Source organism: Bombus flavifrons, chromosome 10 (assembly GCF_040668555.2).
Source record: "Bombus flavifrons isolate JBK064 chromosome 10, iyBomFlav1_principal, whole genome shotgun sequence".
In the NCBI taxonomy this organism is placed as follows: domain Eukaryota; kingdom Metazoa; phylum Arthropoda; class Insecta; order Hymenoptera; family Apidae; genus Bombus; species Bombus flavifrons.
This window is the reverse complement of record NC_138451.1, coordinates 6,000,675-6,027,317: the sequence shown is the minus strand read 5'-3', so window position 1 is coordinate 6,027,317 and position 26,643 is coordinate 6,000,675. Positions and strand designations below refer to the sequence as shown.

The following is a 26,643-nucleotide window of genomic DNA, read 5'->3' as shown; positions in this document are numbered from 1 at the left end:
GTGTCATTGATTTTTACCGATCTTACGGGATTTTCAAATTGTTCGCTCTAGGTCTTCCTTTATTAATTTAACGTGTCTGAATTATTAGAACCAACCATAATCCAACGAAGAATTTAACGAAACGAAACATTCGAGAAAAAAGAAACGGAGCTTCTTCTCTTTTGTTCGACGTAGTTTTTAATTCAGAATGATCGGCTCGAATTGAAACATGGAAATAAACAAATTATTCTGTAATTTGCTCGGAAATGTTTAACGTTTGCGAATTATTTCGACGCTGACGCGCACAATTTGTCCCGACGCCATTTTTAAGCGAACCAATTTGGACAATTCCATTGGAACGTGTAAACATTCAGCTTTGAACTTCGCTGCGCCGATTTTGTTAAGTAAACCACATTGTTTGACCACAGTGAACCATGTAAATTCATCTTTAATGGAGGAGAATAATTAAGCGAATGGTAAACGCGTTTCGTCGTAATAATAGTCGCGTCGCTTCGATTTCCAATTTTTCATCTTTCTTTTTTACCTGCATTTTCCCCCTTCTAGTTCCTTTTCTATCGTAAGAGTGATTCCATTGAAATATACGAGAGGGTTGGTTCCGAAAAAGGATCGACGAAGTCTGCATTTAAGAATCGAGGCTGGTTTACTATAACTACGATATCGAACGATATCGAGTGGTGCAAGAATATGCAATTGTCTGATACGGAATTAACGAAGCTACTAGCACGGAAGAAAAATACATCTATCCTCTGCTTCTGTTGAAAATGACAACGTGAGTTCACGCTCGCCATCCATATGCACATGCGCTAGTTACAATAAATAGTAACTAGAAGATAGTTCTTGATACAATCGATAGGTTTAAGATGTTCTTCTGTTTTTATCCCTAGTCCATGTAAGAAAGTGCAATAAAGGCTTTTCGGCTCAGAACGGTGTGATAGATTTATCCAAAGAATAAAATAATAGCTATTGTGATCCTATCTCTGGATACAGAAATAACAGCAGCTTCGTTGATTAATTTGTGACAAGTAAACTACAGATGCTTATGCAAAGTAACATTCTCCGAACTTAACTACAGACATAAGATCTAAATAGAGGATTGTTTCATCGATTAAATATTACAACGATTATTACGTCTAAGATATTAGGTTGTCCGAAATGTTTCTTTCGTTTTATAAGGAAATAATAGACGCACAATGTATTTTGTTTTATATTAGTTTATTGAATTATACACGAATATGATAATAGAAATAAATTGAAATGGATCACACATAATTCAATAAAATAATATAAAATAGAAATTGTTGTTCATCTATTATCACTTTATGAAACGAAAGAAACTTTTCGGACAACCTAATATATAGGAAATATTTAAATCAATGAATATCTATAGAAGAATACCAATTTGGATAAATAATTTTATTATAGAATACTGAAGTAACTCGTAAATTTTTTTAGTAAAAGAAATAAAGGAATATTCGGCACCGTAAAATAAACGCGACAATTTCAAGCCAATTCTCATAAAGTAAATCCCCAATTTACCTCTATTAAATTAACTCGACAGAATAAGCCGAACAAACCCACTCCAGCCAGCCAGTCTCTGAATTATCGGAAATAATTAATACCAGTATCCGTGGGAATAGTTTGAAACCGGATGCACAGACATATATTTAGAACTGCATCGTATCGATGCCACATTGTCTCACGTAAAACGAGAGACTTCGAGACGAGCGTAGCAGCTGTAGCAATGCAATTACCGATGTTGCGTGTAATTAGACGATCAGCCGAATCGTTGGTGTCACGATCGAAACAAGAAACTGCAACGGAACGCTCGAATGTAACCCAACTGTTAGCCAACTCGCCTGTCTTCTTCGTATCGCGATAGCTTTGTATTAAGCTTCATGTTTATTGATAATTATATGATGTGTACGTTAAAAGTTTTTAATCGCCACTCTCGCAGTGCTTAAGATCAAAAGAAAGTTACTAAAGAAAGCAAGAAAATATAAGAAGTGCGAACCGAGATTAAAGGATAACAATTTGAAAAATAGCGGAAGAACGGAACAGAGTAAGAGAAACCTTAAAAAAACGAGAATTTTCAGCGAAATCGTAATTTAAATTAATCCGATTTCCCGAAGTGTACTACGGCTTATAATTAAAATCGGAGTCGCGTTAAACGCTTGTTAAGTTAAAAAAAAATCGTATTAGCCATCTCGGCCAGCAATTTGTGAAACAACGTCAGAAGTTTCCCAGATTTCCCAGCTTGTTTTCCAACCTGGAGAAAAATCCTCGCCATTCGTATCGATTGTACATTAAGCCGTCCGGTCTTGGACGATGGAAACGTAGTTTACGCGGCAATAAAGCAAGTTGTACGAAGGAGAGACAGATTCGGAAGTGCGGTCATGATTAATGTAGCATACTTTTTTCTTAATCAGCTACACGCGGCTTGCATTCGGTTTTATTGTTTTAATTTAATACTCGTCAAACAGGACGACTAAACACGATGGAATGGACACTTTTTATCGGTTGAAAGTATATCGTTCGAGCGAATAAGGATTTGCTGGAGACAATCAAACAGGAAAAGAAACCTATGAATTGTGTAGAAATGGAACTTTCGAATTGATAATCGCGTAATAATAATGTAGACTTACATATATCGATAATCCCGAGGAAAATAAGCCACTCGAGAATTCTATGAATTATCAAACACGTTGTGGTTTCAAAGTACGCAATCACAAATTTATCGTTTAAAAATATTCTATGACAAAAAAAAAAAAAAAAAAAAAAAAAGAAGAGAAGAAAACACTTGGAGCCATCAAAATCAACGTCTCCATAGATTCAGCCCGAATTTCCATAGAAGACTAAGGAAGGCAAACATCGAAGCGATAACCGTTCGAAATTTGACTTTCCACGAGTCGAATTCAGTTATCCAGGTCGGAGACCAATAACCGTAGGGAATTTCATTTTTCTCTCGGCGAGGGTCGAACGATCGGCATTCAAAGGCCAATAACCAGAGAGGCCGGGGAATTCTAACTTTTCTCTCGCAACTCGTCCGAACGATGTGTCTCAGCTTGTATCCGGTTCGCGGTCGCAGCATCTCGAAGTCACGGCAAGCTACTCAATTATCCACGAATGGATTATACCGGTTTCTGGATTAAACTTGAAACTTTAAGAGGCCGGCCACTTCTAATAGTAATAAAGCATGGCGCTCTCTTGTCAGGGATTTTCGGATTATCCGCCAGCCTCGGATTATCCATTCCACTTCTTATCGTTGGATTATCGATAATCGAAGCGGCATTGTATCGCCCGCGATGCAAGCACCGATACACACGCGATAGTCTTTATTGCAACGACGACTATTTCGATTTCCGACCACAAATCCGCTGCACCTCGAATTTCTCATTCTTCGATTACGTGATTTCCAGTTTTCTACAATGTTACTATATTTTCGACCAATCGCGGGGAGACGTAATCGTGAGGAAACACGTCAACGGGAGTCATAAATTCCCGTCACGATTATAATAATCGACGCCGCGAATAGATCGATCGCCTGATTTCCGTTGAGATAATAGAGGTGGTTGAGGTGGTATAACGCTGCGATTAACAGGGTTATAGAATTTATATTTCCAACAACTTTGTAAAGATAATTACACTGATGCGTATGTATAAGTTAAGTAAGTGATTGATTTAAGGATAGAAACCCGGTAACGACATGTTGACTATTCTAACGATGAAGAATAAGTAAAGTTCAGTGACGATGCCGTGTCGGAGGAAAGCTAACGATGGGTGTGTCTAGCGCACGGGACCATCGAATTTGTTGATGACAATTTTGGTTAGGGAAGTGTGGGCGGCAGACATTGCTTCTGATTGGATAATAAGAAGGTTGGTGGACTAGGAAGGGTCTTAGCCGCCCTCGATAGAAAGTTGCTAGCGGGGAGCATCGTACGTGAGAAAAACTAACTTTCCCGTGTCAAGCCGTACTAGACAATAATCTTTAGAAAACGATTTAGAAAAAAGATATTTGTTCGGTCTGAAGGACCTTAGCTAGAAAATTCCTGAGATTTATGATGGGTCGTCCTTAAGACTATTGAGGGTACGCAATAAGGATGAGCGGATATCTGGTTCCCATCTGGCTCGCGGTGTGTGGTCTGGTCTAGGTAGAGTGTCGCCCGACGTAACGGTTACAGTTGTTGAATATTTTGGATCGTTAGTGCTATCACTAGATTTACAGATCTTTTGGGAGTTACAAAATTTATTGGTAATCTTCGGATACTTTCGATTATCGTGTTTCGTGAGAAATCGTTGCAGTTTGTAGGTTTCTTCGATGTTATGGTAGAACTCTTTGACGATTATTAGGCGTCTTCGTCTACTTCGTCTCGGCCTTCCAATCTATGGGCAATCATTTAAAAAGGAAACGTGTCTTCGTTCCTACGTTATCGTGATTATAACGTTCAGCGGCGCGACGTTCGTTCATCCAGTTGAGAACGTCAGAAACAGACGAAACCATCCTCTTCCTTCCGCTCAACCAGCCCTCGGACATTTCGTCAACGGGAGGGAAAATGGCATCCGGGTTAATTCACGTTCCTTTGCCGGTGATGTAGCTGGTGGTACGATCCCCGTGCGGTCAGTCAAGATGCATATTCGGACGCGCGTGTTTCGGTGATGCATTATGCGTCGTTCCCGTGACGCCTGGTCAACGAGGGAATTTGCGGCCGCCATGGTGGCTGTTTGCATCCGGGAGAATTGCGGTCCGCTTCCGCCCGATTTATGTAACCGAATAACACCCTGTTTTCAGTCATCTTTCGCTCCGATTATCGCTGCACGATGCAAGCCAATACAATTTCGTTTTACGCTATTGATCGGAAGCTTGGAATCGTTGCTAGCGAATCACACTAGCGCCACGAAGTTCAAGAGTCCGAGAACAATTTCATTATTTTAGCAATTTTTGTTCGTTTGAATGATTTAAAATACTTTCTCTTCAAATAATTTTCTTTTACATTGAAAGATCGTGACTGTTAAAGGAAGGTAGATACTTGACAATTGAACGGATCTACACTTTGCAGATTTAAAATAGTTGCACGTGCACTTTGAAAACCTCGAAGCAAATATTGCACATCCCATCAACCGCATTTGCCAATAGAATCGATTTCCAAGTAGTTGGTTCCAAGGCATTCTTTTCAGTATTCTTCGACGACTAACACGTAAACCCGTAGAAAGGAAACGGAAGAGCTTTAACCGACCGAATTTCAGCCAGTCCACACAGAAAATTCCATCTCCTAAACGACACAATGCCTTCCGATCGCGAGTTTCGTATCATCCGGCACATTCCAACGAAGCGTCGTTCAGAAACGGCGTCGTCTGTAAACTCCACCAGGGAAACGCGTATTCGTGGGCGGGAATGAGCGCGGAAAAGCGACGATCGAACGAGTTTTATGCGCCAAACGTTTAAATCCATTTCTTTGCAGATCTCCTTGGTGGTTTCGTGAAACCACAGACTACCAAGAAACCCTGGACAAAGGAATATCTTTCTTGTTGAATATACGGAGAAAAGACGTTTGGATACGAACACTTCCAACCAACGAAATACAAAAAAAAAAAAAAACAAGAAAAACACACACAGGTTTCTCCACCCTTAGGAAATGTCTTCATCTGTACAGTAAAGTCAATTTAATCTTCCGTAAAATATTTTAATTTTCGAGCGAAATTACTTTGAACGTTTTGCGAAACTCTATCGATGACACGTAACGAAGGTTTGCTTCTTTTAAGCAATTCGCCGACAGCTTCCACGTTGATAGAATATTCTGCAAGGCAGACCGCACGCGACAGATTAATTTTTATGATGACGTGGACACGAATGACAGGATTACCGGAATCTTGAGAACATCTCAATCGCAGAATTATCGTTTATTAAATTACAATTGTAAGCGTGGCTTTTATTTATATATTTCGAATAGAAGATATGGTACACCTCATTGGGCGACGCGAATTTTTTCCACGCAAAAGTGGAGATTAATAGTTGAAAAAAATACGATGAACAATGGCGCGGATGGAGCGCTGTGATGCGCCGATAGAGAGATTCGAGGTTCCACGACTTAATACGATGATCGCAGACCTTCCAGAAATTGTCAACCTGATGAACATGACTAAGAAGGTTTAGCGTCTGCTTTGAAACAAAGCTGAGCCTGGGAAGGGCAGGCGGTGACAATAAGACGAACACAATACCGGAAACGAAGTTAGCCATACGTGCGTGTGCTTGTTGCGTGGTACGAAATTGTCGCCTCTGGCTGATTCGTTTGCGAAACTTTGCCTTTGCTTGTTGCAACACGGATGGGAAACTAAGAAGACGCTCGCATTAAGGATTTTACTGCTGCAAATACGCTCTTTGTGGACGGTTTATGAGATTGTGTACGGAACAATTGCTACGAACTTTGCTCACGAAATTCTACTCGAGTTTAAAGTTGCGGAAGCTCGGTAGACGCTCAAATACTTCACGTTGATTTGAAATAATTAGGCACTTGAGGAAATGTAGATACAGGAAGATTTTCATATACGAGTTGTTCATATTAAGTACAAGTTATACGTGGAAGGACAGCTGAGAGGTTTCTTTCCAAAGAGAAAAGAATCGTGTATGGTCAGACGCGCCAGACAATGCTCAATCGACGCAAACTCCTAAGTAGAAAAGGATCATACGTGGCTAGGCACATTGAGAAATGCGCGATTTATCGTAAATTTTCGTCTATTACTTTTTAAAGAAATTTTCATAACAAACTCAATTAACAAAGTTAACAAATACTGAATTTGCTATAAATTATTCTTCGCTGATTCCTAAACAAGTTTTCGATGGAACATATTGACATTAAAATCGACAGGGAGGACTATGACAAAGATAATTACGCTCTAGAAACAAAATAGCTAAATTATTTCTCTACCGCAAATACACGTGTACGAACGATAGTGTAATTCCTCGAGTTCGCCAACGATCTAGTCACTTGTTGAAACTTATTGAAATATGTGCCGGTGACAGTGAACTCGTCACGACGGAAAGTTCCGAAATTTTCCAGCCAGTCTCACGAAAGCTTCGCGGTCCCCTGTTTATACGGAAAGTTTTCACCGAGACGTGGCGGTGGCCACGAGTCAATAATTCAAGCATATTACAGCCGCGGACTATATTTCTTCGAACCGTGCGGCAAGTTTCACAATAAGTTACCAGGAACTCGTTCGTTCCGCTGCGCTGGCTTGAATAATTCTCCCGGAGGGTTAAAACGAACAGTGCCATGTGCAACGTCGCGAAATATTCGTGCTTCGTTTGTATACACGACTGAAACGACCCCGATTTTCAAAACGCCTGTCAGTTCGATAAATACTCTAAAGTTGCGACGTCTGAGCAAATACTTGAAGATGGAAGAAAAGAATAGCTTCGTGAAATAATAACGATGGTTTAAAACATTTATTCGAACATCGTCCTTCCTCGAATCCTTTAACTGAAAATTCCTCGACGCGTTCCAAAAACACACGCACCGGTTCCAATCTCTACCTGTACAGAATATTTATATCACTTGCTTACAGATCACCAGTCCGACCAAACAACAAGTTTTCTACAACCCTCGAATCACAAAAGAAAGATAATCGTGGAACAAGAGTGCTATGATAAAAAGCGCTCGGGTAAAGAAGAGTCGTTCGAACTGAAGCCGCAAATTGTTCATTAAGGTGTCGGGCCAGGCGATAGGAGAGAGAAATAGGATTCAACAGAGTCGAAGTGCTCGTGGATTTAATCTGAATCCCAAGAGAAGGAACGATGGCGCGTGCCCTGGAAAATAAGGGAACCGGAATCGCCGGTCGAGGGAAAGTTTTCTCGTTAGAGGACGGTCCCTTTCCCGCGTAGGCTGGGTCCGTCGCGAGCCGTCCTCGATTATCCTTCTTTAAATGCATACCGACGAAACGATCGGGACAAACGGCCTAGAGGACGACTTAATCCGTTGGCAGACTTGCTAATTTATGATAAGACCGAGAAACGTAGACTGCCAGCACTTCAATCGCATCAGAGGGTTCTCGTTACTCGCTCGTCCCAGAATGTTTGCTTCGGTTCCAAGCAGATTATTGGCTTCCTTCTATGTTTCGAGTAATGGAGGAACGTAAAATTTGTTCCTTCTGCGTTGTTATTCAAGATCGAATGTTACTGATAACATTTAGAGTATAGGAGTATAGAGTATAGAGTATAGGATAAAAATAGCTACTATTTCTGACGGCTAAAATATTTCACTTGTTTTGCGCTCGCGTAATCGACTGTCTAAAATTCAAAACATCGATAAAACGATACTTATCATATTTTATATAACGCGTGTAAAGATTTCATTTCTTTCAAATTGGAAGTTTGGAATTTCGATACTCCCGAGGCATTCGGTTCTTCGAGGCAGAAAAGTTGGAAGTAATTCGTTCGGCGAGAAGGAAGTCGTCGAGGAAAAAGGAGCTAATCAGTCGAGACAGAATCGAACTCTGAGGCCAGGGCGTGATCTTCTCCGTGACACTTTGAGTACAGTCACTTCGAGTAAAAAAGTGGTTCTTCAGCGGGAACGGTTCTTCCGTAAACGACGAGGTCGCATGTCCAAGATAACTCGAATCTTGGAAGATCTGAATCGTCCTGATTCCCTTGCCTTTGCCTCTATTTTTTTCTTTTTTTATCCTTTCGAAAGAATTCTCTCACTTTTTCGAACGAAACATGATTTGGAAATCGAAATATCGAAATTCCGAAATTTCAGTAGCGAGTCTCGCAAAAACATACTTCCACCCTTCGCGTGGAATAGGATTTTTGTCGACGGTCCGAGTTTCAGTGAAACTCTGTCTCTAACGCGACATTCCAGCGCAACTCTCAATTAAACCAACTTCAGTAACAATCCCTATCCCGAAATTCGAAATGCCCTGTCTCCTAACAAAAAGTGAGCCAAGAACCCTCGGAATAATCCTCTTTACTCATAAAAGGTCCATTAACTGTGTCCTCCAGCTAAACTCCAACTTCCCACGAAAGCCAGCTATCAACCCGACTACGTTAAAGAAAACACTTCCATCCCCTAGAAACGACACTGGCAGGTCGAATGGGTGTTACGAGACTCTCCCTTTCTTTTTGTCCTTCCAAGAGGTAATCCTCCACGAAGGTTCAAACAACCACGTTGAAGGTGTGAAACCTTTCGTTGATTCAGCGACGATTTTCCTGGACTGGTAACATTTGCAAGAGGACAAGAAATGGCGCATGTCCAACCCGTCTGCCAATACCAAGTATCTCGAGAGCGTTACATCGTTGCCGGTCGATTACAGCCGCGATATCGATTGTTAGGGGGCAAGAAGCCGTGACAGGAGAGGCCTCGTCTACGGACAAGCGGATAGAAGGCTTATCAGCGATCTTGTTTTCTCGAAAATTTCCAAGTGTTCCGAGACGTTCAACTGCCGTAATCCGTTTCGCGTTCGAACTAGGAATTGTTTCCAACGTTGCACGCACAATTTCCGTGCGCCGTGTAATTTGCAATCAGAAAGTTCGCGAGTGTTTCGGAGATGTTAGAACCGAGCGATTGAAACGACTTTTGGTAACATGTTACGCGGAGGAGTTAGTCGATAGATCAAAAATTCTTTCGAGCATTTATATAATTAGATAGTTTTTAAATAAATTAAATTATAGCTCTTAAACAATTTCAGAAGCAGCAAAATGATGACTTAAACGCCTTCTACTTGTATATGAATCGCGGTATAGTTTAATTGGAATGAAAATTCAGATATCAATAAAACATCGAATAAAACTAGTCGATTCGGAGTGGAACAACTTTTACACGAAGAGAATAATAGTACGTTTTAACGGTTTGAGTACGAAGAAATTTTGTTCCTTTAACAGTTCCCCCGATTTATTCATTTATTGTTCACGATAATATTATTCACTCGCAGAAGATAGCGTAATTTAATTCGCAAACAACGAAATCTCCAACCTAAAGCCCTGATTCAATAAACGCGTGACCCACTCTTTTCGCGACTAAACACCCAACCTTTTCATCAGCCCCCTCTGTGGTACATTTCACGTTCAGATAATCTTCGTCTCGCTCTCACGTTCGTCATTTTACTACCTAAGAAGCGTTATTTCTCAAAGACAGTGCTGAAACGGTTTCCGCCGCTCTCAACGGACCCTGCCGCGATCGAAAATTCAAGCCTAGCTGTAAGTTACGTTCAACCCCTGGTACTTTCGAAAAATCCTGCGCACGGAGTTGGCGAGACTCCAGGGTTTTCTCTTAACCTGATTAAACGTCGTTTATCGCCCCTGTGTATGAGACCATACTGTATCAGTGAAGGGAAACAGGACATTGAAAACGGCAATCGAGGGTTGCAGCTCTAGGTATGAGGGAAATAAGGATTGTAAAATCCTTAGGGATCAGAGCTGGATAAAAGTTTGCCTTTAGAAGATGAAAGGAAAGTATAATTAAAGGGAAAAGATGGAACTGCTGAAGATGGACAACTGCCGAATAGAAACGATTAATAACGTAATTTCGCCGATTTTATCGATAAATATATTTTTCATTTTGTTTAGTTAGAAACAGTTCAGCTAATCGGTAATTGGAACCGTAGTTGGTGTTGGAGGGAAACACGGAACGGTTAGAGTATAACAGACGAGACCTGCATGAAAGTTTGCCTTTAGAAATTCAGATAATAAAGAAAGATGAAATTTTTTATAGTAGTAATATTCGCGATGGAAATTGGTACGAAAATAATTTCGTTGATTTTATTACGTTGAATGTCAATAATGGATGCGTCGTTAATCTTATTTAGTTAGGGACAGTTCGATGAAATGGTCGGGTACGAGTGATTTATCGTCTCCGGATAGAGAAAGCGCGGTTGGCTTTTTCTTAGTTGCCGATGAGCCAGCACCATCCACGGGTGACGTTCGTCGGGTAATGGAACGTGATTTAAGATGCCTCGAGGTGAGGGGTTGCTACCTCGAGTGTTACTTTTAATGGGTGCCGTTGAATATGGCCGGTGAATGGAACATTGGATCTATTTATCGAGTTCTTCAGCTTCGAGTGTTTGGTTGCCGAAGTGCTTTGGGTTGTAAATCCTTTGTCTCCGAGTAGTTTCTCAAAAGCTTAGGAAAATATCGCACAGTCTAATAAACTTTGTAAGTTTTAACAATGCGAAGAAATCTAGAGGAAATTTTCACAGGAATTTTCAAATAACGTAGAAAAAGCACCTACATTTTTCTTAAATATTTTACTCTTCAAGTTATGAAAAATTAAAAGTAAAACCTAGAGTAAGCTTGGAAATTTATTAAACGAAGAGGATATATTTTTGAAGCAGCCTATAAGAATCCACATTTATAATTGTTAAGTGTTATCAATTTTCTTGGAAGATTTTCGCGATACGAAACGAAAAACATCTCGATATCTCATACACCTTAACATACAAATTCTGGATTAAAGGAATTTTTCATGAAAAAAGCAGGAAGTTTTTAAATATTCCACGCTTAATTCGTCCCGTATTCCATAAATCATAACTTCCATATTTTAAAGGTATAAAATATATTTAAGAAATCTTAAACGTAGATATTAATTTCCGTAACTTATATCTGTATTTTAATATACGAATCTTAAGAATCGAGTTAAAAATTTCCCGAAGAAGTTTCTAAAAAATAAAAAGAAGAGAAAAATACAGGAGCAGAAATTTTCCCCTAATTTCCGCGTGTCAAAAGCGCAAAAAAACATTTAGAAAATCTCCGCAGAAGATAGCGAATGTATTAACCCCCGTAACTACCCCAAGTTCCAATTCACGTCGAATCAATTTCCAGCGATCGACGTCGCTTTCACGCAATCAGTCTTCCACCCCTAAACGATACTCGACGACTGTAACATCCCGTGGAAATCCCTTCAGCCACCCCAAGGCATTCTTTGCGAAACGAGAAGACAATTAAATCGATCCCACACCCCTTCTCGAGTCCGACGTGCTCGCGTCTCGGAGGGACGGAATCTCCGTCGAAAAATCCATCCAGCCGCGTATTTCCCTCGATTTCGAAGACAGAATGCACGAGAACGATCCATTTCCAGGCTGCAAATTCGTTTCCGCGATACAAGAGCCTCTAGCGAGTTCAATTCCGCGTGGCCACGAGCTGATTTTGAAAAATGCAACGAGCGCAAAGAGGGTGAAGCAGAACGAAACGAGGCTCGTCCCCGTTTTGTGTTTGCGCACGATCAAATAAGAAAGCCGGCCGGCAAATTGAATTTCCCATTCGCGGACGGTTGAGAGGTGGATGGAGTAGGACGAATAAGGGGGTAGTTTCCTCTCAGCTTTTTTCCCTGTAACAACGAAAGGGAGAGGGAGAAAGAGAATAGAAGTTAGCTTGAAATGAAAACGATTCTACTCTTTGTTCCTTTTTTTTCGTCTTCCCCCACCTCCTTTTTTTGTCTCTTCCGTTTTGTTTCTTTCTCTGTTGGCTATTTGTTTTCACGGTCTAGATTGGGTACGTCTTTCCGCCACGATTTTAGAAAACAGAGAGAGAGCAGCAACACCGACAGGGGTAAAACGTGGCGTTTAGATGCGACAGCTGTTAGGCTACTTTGTTAAGCACTCGTCACACAGCCGGAAGCTCACCGAGGGACCACGAGGGTTTTTCTCATTTCTTCGCCGGTTTTTCCGCCACTTTCGGCTGCTGCGGACCGTTAATAACGAACGATGGTAGAGCTCGATATTAAAGCTGGAGATCTCGCGTGCACCCTCTGAATCCCGTTGAAGAACTCACAGACAGTTCTTTATCCTTTTTGCAGCCTCCTATTCTTTTTACGATGCAGAGAAGATTAATAGTGAATTATCGTTTTTTAAAAAATATTTTACAAATGCTTCGATATTTACAAAACAGAAATTTTATCATAGGATCTGCCGAGCGAATAATTTTTGCCAAATATTTAACGATGCACATTCTATGAAAGTAATAATTGTTGAATAAGAATGATCAATTTTTAAGGGATATTCTGTGCAATTTCTAATAATTAATTTTTTGGAGATACTGTTGACTTTATTAATAATACAGAACTTTTTAATTGACAAGAAGAAAGTGTTATCAGATTGTAGTTTTAATAGAACTAGTAAACAGTAGAAGTTTCGTAATAGCAAACTTCGTAAATCAGAGTAATCAAGTTCTTAAAAATACACTATAACACTTTTACTTGGCGAACAAGGTAATTCCTATAACATTAATTATTTAGCAGGAACGATCTTCATAATCATTTTGCCAGCCAGCCATAGGCGATTTAGCGTAAACGAAGTTAGCGTAAACGCGTCTAAATGCAGATTTTCCCGGAGAACGTGGCAACATATCCAACACACCAAAGTCGTGCGAGTAATTAGAAACGCGTAATTAAGAGCAGCTTAAGGCGATATCGCGTCTAGCGACTACGAAATTCCCGTCCAGAGATTATACGGTTGAAGCGGTGGAAACGTTGGACTGGCGAAACGCGGCTGTCCGTTCCCTCTCTTCGTCACTTATATTTAAGACGACGTGACCATTGTAAACATGTGCTTATCTTGCAAAAAAAATCTCCCTAAGAGCCTCTACTAAAGAACATTTTATTGGAAGTAGCCGGGAAGTGTGTCTTAGGCTCCCTACACAACTTCCATCATGAATTTTGAAACCTAAACTCTATTTTATAAACTATTTTAGTTTATTATTTTAATAATTAATAATAATTTTTATATTAATATTATCTTAAGTTTTATAAACTGTTTATTACTTTCTATATTGCACATTCTTATTTTTATTAAAAAGCAGAACACTACGCGATATCCGTATTTCTATCGAAACAACGTTCTACCGTTCACGTCCGACGATTGACGTGTAAAGAATTCGTGTCGTTGCAATTTTATTTCGTCCATGAGGAATGGGGTTAGGAAGATTAATATTACGAGCGAAACAAAGAATTAAATTTGCAAGAGTTTCTGATGTAGTTTAATTACAGGACGTAGAACTTTTCTAGGTTTTTCGTTGCACGAGTATGTTAGGAAGATGGAAAACTTGGTCGCGATGTGAACGAGAGTTTAAGTGTCATGCTCAAAATTCTGGAAAATAGTGTCGGCGCGGCGCGTCCTCGCGAGAAAGAGATGCATCATCCTAAAAATATCGCCAACGTCGCGATTATTTTCACCGTATCTTAGGAAACGTGGACGTTGGCGATAAGAAATGATAGAAGCGGCGTAAGATACCGCGACAATCCAGCGCCGGGACGAGAGAAAGAGGCGGCAAAGGAAAGACTTAATGGCAGTGTCGTGGAAAAACTCGGCGATCTCCGGAACGCTTTGACCGATAAAAATTTGTTAGACTGGGACGAGATATAGGCCATTCCATTCGATATATCAAGATGGAAATATCTCTTAACTAAAAATTAGAATAAGATTTCCACATTTTCTCGTGAAGATCGTCTTCTGACGATAAAACATGTACAAATAAAAGTATAAAAATAGAAGGTAAATCGTATCGTAGGTACTCGTGTTTTTTGTTTCTGTTTTATTCTTCTCGATGGAATAAATCAGCACAGAACGATCAAAGATAATGGCGTTTTAAGTGACTGTACGAAGAAACAATAGTCGCTGCGATGGTAACGCAATAGCGACATCGCGATGGAATAAAGAAACGTATCTTTGGAAAGACGTCGTAAAACAGCGATTATTTTCTATCGTTTGTGCTTAGAACGAATAAGATGATCGCGAGAGATCGAACGCACAAGAAACAGAAACCGAACACAGAGGAAATCGTGGAATAACACGTCGTCGATGTTAGAGGATTAAGATCGGTCTCGAGTCATTGGAGACGCGGCTTTATACACGCATGGTTTTATGACATTTTTACGCGGTCCGATAAAGGAATAACGGCCAAGCGAGGAAATATACAACGCGATATATAACGGGACAAGAAAAGAGGCGATTCTCCGTGAAAAAGTGGATAAAAAGCGTGAAATAAAAGATATACAATTTTTTTTTTCAGAGAGGAAAAATATAGGTTTCCGTAAAAGCGAGTTTGAACGCATACACGATTTTCGAGAATAATCGAGATAAAAGAGATTGAGCAAACGATGAACGTTTAGAATAGACGATGGAGTCTATATCGAAACGTTTTATCGCTCGAGTATCGGAGTCGCGACTGGCGATGTTTTCACATTCATATCAATTCGGTCTTTCGATTTAAAAATTTCTATCGTTAACCGTGGGAACGTTGATAAGTTATTCTAACATTTCCTTTCGTAAACATTGAAATACATAGTTATATTTCTTTTAAATATCGTACAATATTATACCCTTGTAATACACGTATAAAAAAAGCACGTAGTTTTTCATTAGTATCGCTAAACATTCATAGTCTAGTAATTATATTAGCAGCCCTAACACAAGCTAATTAATCTAATCCATACTTGGCCAAATATGTTTTTAAAAAATACATAAATAAAATTCAAAAGATGCGTTAGATATATGTACCACGGAAACTAACTGATCATAGATATAGACAGTATATAAAAAAAAGTATCAAGTTTGTTGGAATCTTTTTCGTTCGTTAATATTATATTACGCGTTAAGCGAGGCGCACGGATGATTCCCAAGAATGCAAAGCAAACGAAAGCCACGATAAACCGACAAACAACGAAAATTTCGTTAGGTCTCGTTACGAAGGTAAATTGGCCGCGTCGATTTAATATCGACACCCGGCAAAGGGCGTCGATCTTCACAAAGGCACCGAATGACTTTCAGATGAGCTTTCCGGAGATAATAAGTCCGGTTTTTCGACAAAGAAGGCCTCGATCCCCTTTGGTAGGTGGGACGACGTAAGAGTTTAATGAATTTCACGGCATTCCGTTCGACGGCCTGGAGATAAGTTGTCAAAGAAAAACCTCTCGCTCGAACCTCTATCGGTGGGGAACAAAGAATAATTTTTTATAGGGGGTAGGAAACTTTTCTCGCCCCCGGGATACTCTCGACCTGGGCCAGAGGAAACGAACGGATACCGAATTCCTTCTCGATGATGCTGCAGAGAATCTTCTTGTTAAAGGCGAACAATTTCCACGGGAAGTTCCTCCTGCTACGCCAGCCAGAACAATCGAATACTTTTTAGATTAAATGAAATTTTCCAATCATTGGCGCGAAAAAAAACTCGACAAGCCGGGAGTTTCATCAATTCCTTTCTCTTCTTTCGATTCGATTGAAAATATTCGCCTTTTCTCAATATCTTTCTACGTATTCCAGAAATCTTTGATGACATTCTTTACTGTAAATGTTTTTTTTCGATTGTTACTATATTATAGATAGAGAAATATCAAAGATGGTCGCTTTTCGAACAGAACTTCAACTTTTATATTATCCGACATATTGTAACAATTAACGATGTCAAAGTGGAACTTACTATGATAGTGGAAAATACGTGTTTTCTAACATTCACTGAGAAGTAGAGCGCAGAAACGGATTCACAGCTTTCTATTCGTACACTGAAGCAAAAACTACAGACGATACTTTAACAAACGACATCAAGTTGCATCGACAATTACCAAATGGTTAACATTCCCAGTTCAATGGTTCGCCTGTAATTTAAGTAGAATAAGACGAAGGTATAGACAAAATCCTCGTAATCGAGGAGTGGAATGACGTTCCAGGGATTGAATCGGGTTTAGGAAGTCGCGAATTTAGCTTAAACAGGAAGTTTATCGGCTAATGTACGGCACCTGCGATAGTTGTGCACGAAAATTCCATTCCTTCAACCGAAGGTTCGAGGCTTAATTCGCGCTACAAATTTCTGCTCGAACGCCAATCGGGGAGCTCCTTAAGGCGCGTTACGCGAGATACAGCTCTGGTTACACGATTGGTTCTAACCTGGTAACTTCGCAGTTTACATCCAGCGTCGTTATCGTCGGCACGATTGCCGCTAACACGGCTCTGCGCGCCATACATATACGCGTATATCGCGCCGCTATGGGAATTCTGGACGATTACAGCGGCTGGTGTGAAAACCGGAGAAACGCGATGGGGGTTGTCGTGACGATTGGGCTGCGAAGTTTGCGATGTGTAAAGGGCGAGATTATTTTAAACGAGGAGGTGGGAATTCCAGGAAACTGGTTCCGGTACGTGTTGCAGAATTGTTATTTTCTCTCGTCGAACTGGAATAAATAAGAGCGTAAAATGAGAGGATTTACTTACTTAATCTTTGTATCCAAATCATAGTATTTTCATAAAACGTTAAAAAATTCCGAGGACCAGAAATGATTAAATCTACATCAATGTATTATCAAAATGATTTCTTATTAAATATAAACTAATAATAGACTAATAACAATCTTCAACCCGTTCTTTTCTGTTTCACTGTTTATTATCCAAAACGTCCAAACAAAAACGAGGAAAGGTTCTAGTCGACGTTATCATTTTTCCACTGTTCACGTAGAAATCGGAAATCGGATCGATCTCGTGCGAATTTTTAACGCAGCCGCGGGCATCGCCGGTCGGTTCAATCAAGATCACGTCACCAATCCGTTCAATCATTCATCCTTCTCACTCTAACACGCATAGATTCAAAAACGCGATTGTTCACGAGTAACGATCAAATTTTCGTTCGAGTAGTAATGTCAGTTGATTATGGTGACTCACGGTAGAATTTGAATATTTATCACGGAAAACTTTTATGCATATATTTATGATATATCGCATTTGGTTAGCATTTATGCATATATTGAGTGCGTTATGCAAAACATTTTGAAACTTTATTAACACAACATCGGTGACCTATATAGCGAGAAATGAAGCCCAAGCTAAGATTTGTTGCGCCTTTTAAACATCACAGGTACCTTACCTTAGATATTTCTCGTTTATTTTAACATTTAAATTTTCCACAAATGCGTAAAAATTCCTAGTCTAATTATGAGACGTAATCACCGCGATTACAGTAGTAAAGTCTGGAAAATTCCGAACATGTTCATAGAAGTGACAAGTTTGCAAAGATAATAAATTGTTCAGACATTTTTGTAAATTTCTACAATAAATGGCATATTTTGACCTAATAGAACAAAGAATAACATAGAATGCAATATGTGTTTGTTAAATAGTTGTATTAAGATATTGTCAAAAGGCAGTTGCTACTAAAAGAGCAAAGGTATTAGTAATAAAATATCAATTATTTTAAACTGACCCTTTTTTTAGATAATCAATAATCACTGATTCTAGAATTTCAAATTTTTTCGATGTAAAGACGATATCAGAACCAAGTACCAAATATCCGAAAATTAATTTATATAATAACTAAATATTTTCCTCTCCAACGCTTTCGCATAACATATTGCAGTACAAAGTCTAAAATCCTATTAAACTTTAGCTTAAGAACACTTTGTGCAAAACACTGCCGTATGCTTCAACAACGTTAATTATAGATTTATCGACATTATAGCTTTATTAGCTACGCACATTCATCAGTGCATTAGCAAACTCTTCGAACTCTAATTTTCCAAATCTTCGCTTTTCTTTCCATCGCGATTTCAATCCAAAATCTCATACGATCGTGTTAATCATGTTATGCGAGTTTCAAATGACAATTTGTCATATATTAATTAAGTATTCTGATGTCATAAATTAACGTCGATTATATATGCAGTATTAATAATTAAATTAAAGCAAGGAAGTTCAGCAGACGCTCGTATCTGGAATCATATACATTAAATCGTAAATGCTATAACAAAAATATTTTACAGGAGAATGGTGAAAATTGTTGTGTTGGCTAACTAATTTTCTGAATCGACATATTCTCACAATTAGATATGGTACCGATATTTTCATAGCGCATTGACTGGAAAAGAGTTACAAGCAGCATTGTACGATGGAACATACAAAAGATGAAAAGCGCGATTGTTCGTTATAATAACACAATTCATCGAGGAAACCGTGCAACAAAATTAGTTTTGTGAAAATAGAGAAGCATGCGCGTCTACATTATTCTACCTGTGTGAACTTGCACAAGCGTTGAAATTGGTTGAATTAGACTCTGCAAGAGGAGGCATACTGGACAAGAAATAGCGAGTATAGTATGGCAGATGAATCTTCGCAAATATGACACCCAAATTTGGACAACTAATTGTGTGTAACTTGCACCGAAGCTCCGTGAATCCTGAACCCGCGTTAATTGGACTGTTATATATACGCGAAGTAGTTGCAGTAGAAGGGAAATTTCTAAATTACGTTAATTAGGATGCATCTAGGTTTACTCACGACTTAGAAAAATTGCACCAACCTTCGAACTACATAATAGAACTTTCCCTAGCGTGTTATAATGTTAATGAAACCCGCAACTCTGAAACTACAACCCTATCCGGAGTTTTGCTTAGACACGAATGATTGCCTTTTGTATTTCCTATGTTATTCATAAAATAAGGAAAAAATGAATTATAGACCTTTCCCTAAAACTTTGAATTTTTTCTTCTGCTTTTGAATATAGAGGATATACAGAATAGTAGTTATTATTAGTAAAGTTATTAATATGAATTACAGGGAATACAGTACCTTTTTATACATATGGTATGATGGAAGTTATGTTGTATATAAGATGAGAAGATGGCTAGTAGAACGACAAAGAACCTTTGGTACTTCTGAAGTCATCAGTGTTTACGGTGACAGCAAATTTTAAAATAGTTGTTAAAAATTATGTTGTCATAGTACTTATGTTAACACATTCACTGTACTACCTACAAATAATTTTAATACAGTACCTATATCTATTGTTCAACTTCACATATGTATTTGACATAAATTGCTATAAAATATTTTCTCACAATTTCATACAAGTTGGTATCATGTACATATACCTGATCATTTTCAGTTCTCTATCATACATAACCTGAGAGTGTTGATAATTAAGTCTCTGACAACGAATTCATCTCCACGCCAATACTTTCATGTTCATACTTTATTCAATCCAAATGTATTTAATAACTGCATTAGTAAACGTACATAGTTAAGAAACAATTAAAATTTTGTTAGATTTTCTGAGAACAAAATTTCAGTTTCTATATACGTCAACTTTGTTTCACATTACAATATGGAAATAGATAAATGGATACTTAAGTTTTTCAGTCAACATAATGAAAAATGTAAAAATATTGTTGAGTTTATAATTATTTACCGATACTGTATAATGATAGCTAAAAATGTAATCATTACAGTTTGATTTACTAGTAATGTAGTAATTAAAGTACATTTTGTTAAACATAAGAAAATAACCGGATACATTTGAACGTTTATGTGTTTCATGCATATAAAACGGAAACATAACCTTAAAATGACAGAAGAAATTTGTTGTCAGGATTTTGATGTGATAAGGATTCTCGGGATATCGTAGGCGTTTTCGTGATAAATACGGGCGATGCACTCTTACAGCATATTACTTTTATATAGATGTTATTATTACTTTTATTACTACTTTTATTAATTTTACACTGAAACACAATAAACTGCACGTTTACGCTTAGATCACCATCAAAGAACTCGAGAGCACGAAAGTATCCGAAGAAATCCGAACGCTTTTCCGCACGGCAACACCAGCGCGCGAGATACGATTGCGAATTTGAATATATTATAATGAATTTACGCATTTTATAAAATATAAATCCTGCCATTTTTCAAACAAACTGTACATATACTCTTCGTCAATTGTTATATGAAATTCAAAATTTAAAAATATGGAATATGTACATATATATAGTAAAAAAACCGATAAATGTATTTATATGAAATTTAATTTAATTTACTAATTAGTCTCTATAGTGTAGCATAGTAAGTTTTTATGAAAACTGAAGTTTTTATAATTGTTAGTTTATATAGTAGAAGCGAACAATAGCGTAAAAGCTATATCTATCGAATAATTATGAGCTGCACTACACGGAACATTCGTGATAGACTGTACTTTTTTTTACTAGAATTTAGATGACTTTCAATCCCCATAAATCGACTATATTACACTATGCGGCGGTTTTGGCGAAAACCAATATTGGTCCACTTACTATTTATCCATATTCATTAGCGGGTCGTACCGACGAGCCGCCTACCAATCAGCGCCGATAATTATCCGCATAATTAGACCGAGGCCAGCTCAAACAAGGCTATTTCGCCGGTCTATCCTGTATTTCACTTAGTAGGCAACATGAAATTGAGGCAATCCCAGTATCCGCGAGTCGCGATTACTTTTTCACGTGCACGGAATCTGTTATGCGATCAGAGATTGTTATAATTATCCTCTGGACCGATACTATTAACGATTATTGCGATTGTGCAAATTGACATTACTTACGATTTACTACCAGGTGCGTCCAAATTTTTTTAATGGTGTTTTTCATACTAATTTTGTTTCTCTCCTATTTGGGATTTAAATTGAATATATTGATTAAATTTTTGTATTTTTATGACTACAAAATAATGTTTCTACAAACTTTGAATTTATTGAACCTGCGATGCTCCCCATTAAATTTAATTAAATTTTATTATAGGTTGCGTGTATTTAATATTCAGAAAATTTACAATAAAAATATCAAAATCTCATTATTGGCTATCATGGATAATCAGAATATTCACATGGTTCTTTAATCAGTTGAAATGTAGGAAAAGTGCCATAAAAGTTGATTGGAATTATGAACTATACATTTATATTGAATTGTTAAAGATATTTATTGCTCGTAGACAATTTTTCAATGCATAAATTATTTTGAAACAAATTGTCGTAATTATATTCTCAGAATTTTGAATTTATTGTATAAAGTTTTAAATTTTCATAAATATGGAACAATGAAACTAGTTAGTCATCATAAAAGATAAGATTTACCCGAAAAAACATTTTATATCCATCAACCTGGTATTATTGTTTACTACTAATTTATTTTTCCAACTGTTCGATCAATATCATAAAAAATCACAAGTTATGTAGAAAAATTATTTTTGTAATCGTTCTCCTGAAAGTATAATAGGTATGTTTGATTTAATATCCCACTTTTCGGTTGAATAGAATAATAAACAAAAAGTTTGGAGGCCACGCTTCGTCGATTGTACCATTGATGTTTATCAATTTAAGTGATTAACGAATTCTCTTTGCGGAATACAGATGTATATCGGTGGTTATTCACGAGAGAGGGAGAGAGAGAGAGAGAGAGAGAGAGAGAGAGAGAGAGAAATATTCAATAATAGAACGAAAAAGACGAAACCTTTTTACGAGAATTCTGTGATTGCATGTTAATTGACCAAAAATCAAAATTTTCACTGAGTGTAATCATACGGTTTTCTTTTCCCGAGCTACCAATTAGAGCTGATAAAAACGCCTCGTAAGTTTTTGCTGACTGTATTTTTGCTGTTCCGTTTCGAATAATATCGATATCTCGTCCATAATTAAGCAAATTCGAGATGTTTGCGCCCTGGGATTTATTTTAACGCGGTCTTGGGGCAAATAGATTGATACGTGTTTTTAGAAAGTTAGTTAGTAAGAGAGACAAGCAAAGGTTAAAATGTAACAAATGTTGCGGAAGAGAAATTATTTAGATAATTGAATCGATGCAGCATAGGTATCCGTCATAGTAGACAATGTGTCAAATGATTGATTTTAGCTTCTACTTTAAAATAACCATTTTAGCAACGAGTCGTGTAGATAACTTTCATATAAAAAACATACATCACTTGCTAAACCCATGCTACATTGTTAAATCAATGTATCATATGTATCGTAGCAACTAATGAAATAATTGATTTTTTTAAATCAAGGTTATATTTATTACTGTCAAATTAAACAACTGAACACAGCATGCGATTTTAACGTTAGTAATTAATAATAGTACATTATCTTAATCATTCAGAAAGCGATGAATAATATTTTCCAATTTATCGTCAATGCATCAGGAATGTGTCCATCCTCTGCCTCCAATCACTAATTATCTCGTGCAAATACGTGAAAAGCAAGCGCGTTCGATTTTCACCACAAGCTAACCGAATTCCAGTTAGCATACTGAAACTGGTGGACTAATTTGCACGCTATACGTGAATGTGAATCGATCGAATGCTTGGAATACTTCGATTGTTAGTACGGCTGTCAACATGTGATCCGTCATAGTTTCTTAGATATGTCAATTTGAATCGCTGATAGATACAAATCGAGTGCGCGAGATGTATTCCAGACGTCGTATTACATCGTTAAAAAGCAACCAAAATTTTTCTTATCGCAACTGAGACACATTCGCGCTAATTAGACTCGACACAAACACGGGCATCGGTCAAACTCTTGACGGGGAACTGCGAAAGTTGTCGTCTGAATTTAAAACATATACCAGGAGGAGGAGAAGCTGTGCTGTCTAGTCGACGTGGAAAAATTGTGAAAACGCGTTTCTAAGTTTTCTCAACTCTCCTGAATTTTTCTTTCATACTACATACCAACTGTATACTAACAAACAATACGATATTAGTTACCCTGACAAAGTAAAAAGACGGAAGAATATGCGCAAATATTCCAAGATCCTTCACGCTACGCTACAGAAGAAAGGATTAAGGAGACACGAGGGAGATGATAATTCTTCAGAGTGGAGTTATTGTTCCGTCGTGGCACGTAGAATTGGCAATATCGTTCGGCTCATATCCCACTGGCTGGATGGAGAAATGTAGAAACGGGGTCCCCGTGGGAACGTTCATAGCTGAATAAGTCTGTATCGAAACGAAGGACTAGGTTATCCATCTGTGTGCGTTTAACTGAATCCATAGAAACAGCGGGCGTAAAAACACACACGAGGTCTCTCACGGGGGTGTCGCGTTCGTTTCCCTTTAAAATCGATATTTAACGGGCGACGAAGGGTCTTTTTAACCCGGCACAATGGCCAGAAAGCCGATGGGAATATCGGGGCCGACGATTTTTCGACGACCACGTGAACGTCGAATTATCCGGGAATTAAAAGCTGCTCGCGAAAGCTCCGCCACTCTGCGAAATTTAAAGGCGACTGCTCTCTTTTTCCCCGGGCGGGTCGATTCCCGGAGATTTTCAACTACCAGCTACCGATTTCTGCCTCGAAAAATACTCTCGAAAACGATCAATTTTTATTTCCACTCCGGATGGAGCTTCCTATTTATTTATTCGTGCCGAGAAAATTCGCTGTTTGAAATAATAGAAAAACTTTTAGTTTTTTCGTTTGAAATTTCGCTTCATATCCTTTGCTGAGAAAATATTCGACAAGCTTTTGGGAACATACAAAAAAAAAAGAAAAAATTTAAATTTCTTCGTAGTTAATTAATTCAAAGTCTACAACTACTCTAAAGAAGCAGGTGAATTCTTTTATATACACGGATGCAGAAAAATGCATAAAACAAATTTCAAAATATATTTTATTCTCTGCCATTCCATCTTTCTTTACAAATCTTTGTCCTTATTTCCAACCACTTTAAATGTACATACAATCTACGCTACTTACCTAGCGCGCTCAGTGCACGATTCAATCTGAAACTTCTATTCTCGTCCACGAAGAAGGCAATTTTATGTACAAGCACACGGATAAAACAATAATTAAAACGTCGAGAGTGGACGCGTCTGAAGTGATAGTTTGATAATGATAGTTTCGCTTTTGGAGCGTGACCAGGGAGAAAGCTTTCTGAGCTGAAAACTCACCGTAGATTCGTATTCTACGGTCAGATTCTATTTCACGAATTCGATACAAAGGAAAACAGACTACACGAAATGGAACATCTGCGACTAGTCTGGATTCATACTAGGAAAAAATCAATTTCTTTTCTTTCGGTTCATCTACATAGAGAACAAAGCAGCGTGTATTTTTTCTTTTTTTTTTTTTCGAACTTTCTTTCACGATACGCCTCTCTGCACCGAAGGAGAATGATGAAATTAGAAAGGAAACAAACGAATAGGAGGATACGATACGTCTACACCAGTCGACATTCCCTTGAATCGGAAACCGAATAATGCCGTAGTAGACAAATGGCAGGGCAAACAAGAACGCAGTCTCTCGATAAAACCATACGAGAGTGCATGGAAATTCCGAGATATGGGTTTTCAGGAAACGCATGCCAGCTTTAAAATGTTTCTTCGAGGAACAGCGAACAGAAATGGTATATTTAGGAATATCTTTACCTTCGGATTGAGTTCGCGTGCTTCTAGAGTATCGATGGAATGGAATTTATAGTTGTTCGGTGGAAGGCGTTTACGATTGGAAAATAATTTTTTTTCGTGATAGTTTCTCTTTGGAAATAAACGTTACTCCGATTGTACGATAAGGAAGAGAAACTGACGATACACCGCACGAGCCGTCATTTATAGCCAATTCCAAGTCCTAAAAATAAAGTCTCATCCGGATATCGAAATGAAAGAAATTATCATTGAACGAAGCAGTCCTTCAAAAACATGAAATTCAGTGTTAAATGTAAGTTACGCAAAGACAAAAATACTCAAAGAGAAAGCAAAAGTCAAAGAAGAAATCGGCAGGTACGCAGAAAAATACAAGGAAAGAACGGCAACACATCCAAACCAGCTGGCTACTGAAGCGAGTAAAACTCTCATAAAGAGAAGATTAAAAAGAAAACACCCCACTGACCTCACTAAAGAAATAAAATAGTCAAACTCGAAGATTTTGAATTTGCCAAATGTCCAGCTGGACAAATTGTAAAGTACAAATTAAATAATAATAAAAAAAATGTAAATTTTGTTCGGATATCAATACGTCTAAACAACGAAACGAAAGGATATTATATTTCCTTTGAAAGCGTTAAGTTATAAATATTAATTTTTTCCATTAGATAAATTTTTGTAAGTGTAAAACAAAGGACAAGATATAAAGGGGACCACGTTAAATCGGAACAGAGTGCGACGGATGGATAGAGTCGGAAATAGAAACCGTGGAGTGTTGAGATTAGACGTTTTCCAAGCTACGCGTAATGCCGGAGGGTTGCTTATCCGTTTAAAGAGATACTTGGCGGACTAAATGGACTTTGCTTGCGCGATTAGATTAGCGCTAGAAACGGGACTTAATTGTCGTACGTTCTACATTCTTACTGGGTGGAATAACTAATTAGAACGATAAATAACTGGCTGGATGAAAGCGCCGAGGCTCGCGGAGAACAATGCACCAGTTTACAATGCCTTTTGCTCGTAACCCTTTGACATTATAAAAGTTGTAAATTGAAGTGTCAAATTTTGACGTTTATGTAATAAATTCCGGCAACGTGTAATCGTTTCTCGAAATTACAAGTTCTTTGTTCAATACGAATATAACATGGTCGTGGATAGTTACAATATTTTACGATAAAACACGCGTCATAAAGTGGCGCTTTATACCGTACTATGGTTACACTCCGGGCAGCTAATTACAAAAACGTCCGTAGAACGACGGGTTTTTGTCATTCGACGGTTTTTATCCAGAACTCTCAAGCATTTCACCTCGTATCGCCAATTAAAACGACAAAACGAACGCGTCACAGCGGATGGAAAAATATGCCATATACGAAGGTTATCCGTTTTGCCATTCTAACTGGTAACACAACCCTGCGGCCAGTATTAATCTACGAAACCGATACCCGTTACGCGATATACAAATTTGTAAGTATACGTTACGATATATACGTGTTAGTCGAGCATTTTTTTAAATTTTTTGCTCTCCT

At 38.1% G+C, this 26,643-nt stretch overlaps 2 protein-coding genes across 10 annotated transcripts in view; one reads left to right on the top strand and one right to left on the bottom strand.

Moving 5' to 3' along the window:
• Nucleotides 1-20,496, bottom strand: part of LOC138184570 (uncharacterized) — a 181,573-nt gene extending 161,077 nt beyond the window's left edge. For 4 of the 8 annotated variants that reach the window (XR_011174344.1, XR_011174350.1, XR_011174349.1 and 1 more), the window contains exon 1: nucleotides 19,525-20,496. Coding sequence is in view for 1 of the 8 variants with exons in the window: in XM_069122670.1 (XP_068978771.1) it covers nucleotides 19,525-19,536 (12 nt within the window). In the remaining 7 variants the exon portion in view is untranslated. The other 4 variants (XR_011174346.1, XR_011174347.1, XR_011174348.1 and 1 more) reach the window with 4 other exon arrangements.
• Nucleotides 1-26,643, top strand: part of LOC138184569 (uncharacterized) — a 132,267-nt gene that overhangs the window by 61,970 nt on the left and 43,654 nt on the right. Inside the window, exon 1 of one of the 2 annotated variants that reach the window (XM_069122669.1) lies at nucleotides 25,841-26,491. The exons of the other annotated variant lie outside the window; for it this stretch is intronic. Within the exon in view, the coding sequence (XP_068978770.1) occupies nucleotides 26,467-26,491 (25 nt within the window). The 5' untranslated portion in view covers nucleotides 25,841-26,466. Of the gene's footprint in view, nucleotides 1-25,840; nucleotides 26,492-26,643 lie in introns of those variants that run through there. 2 annotated transcript variants of the gene reach the window in all.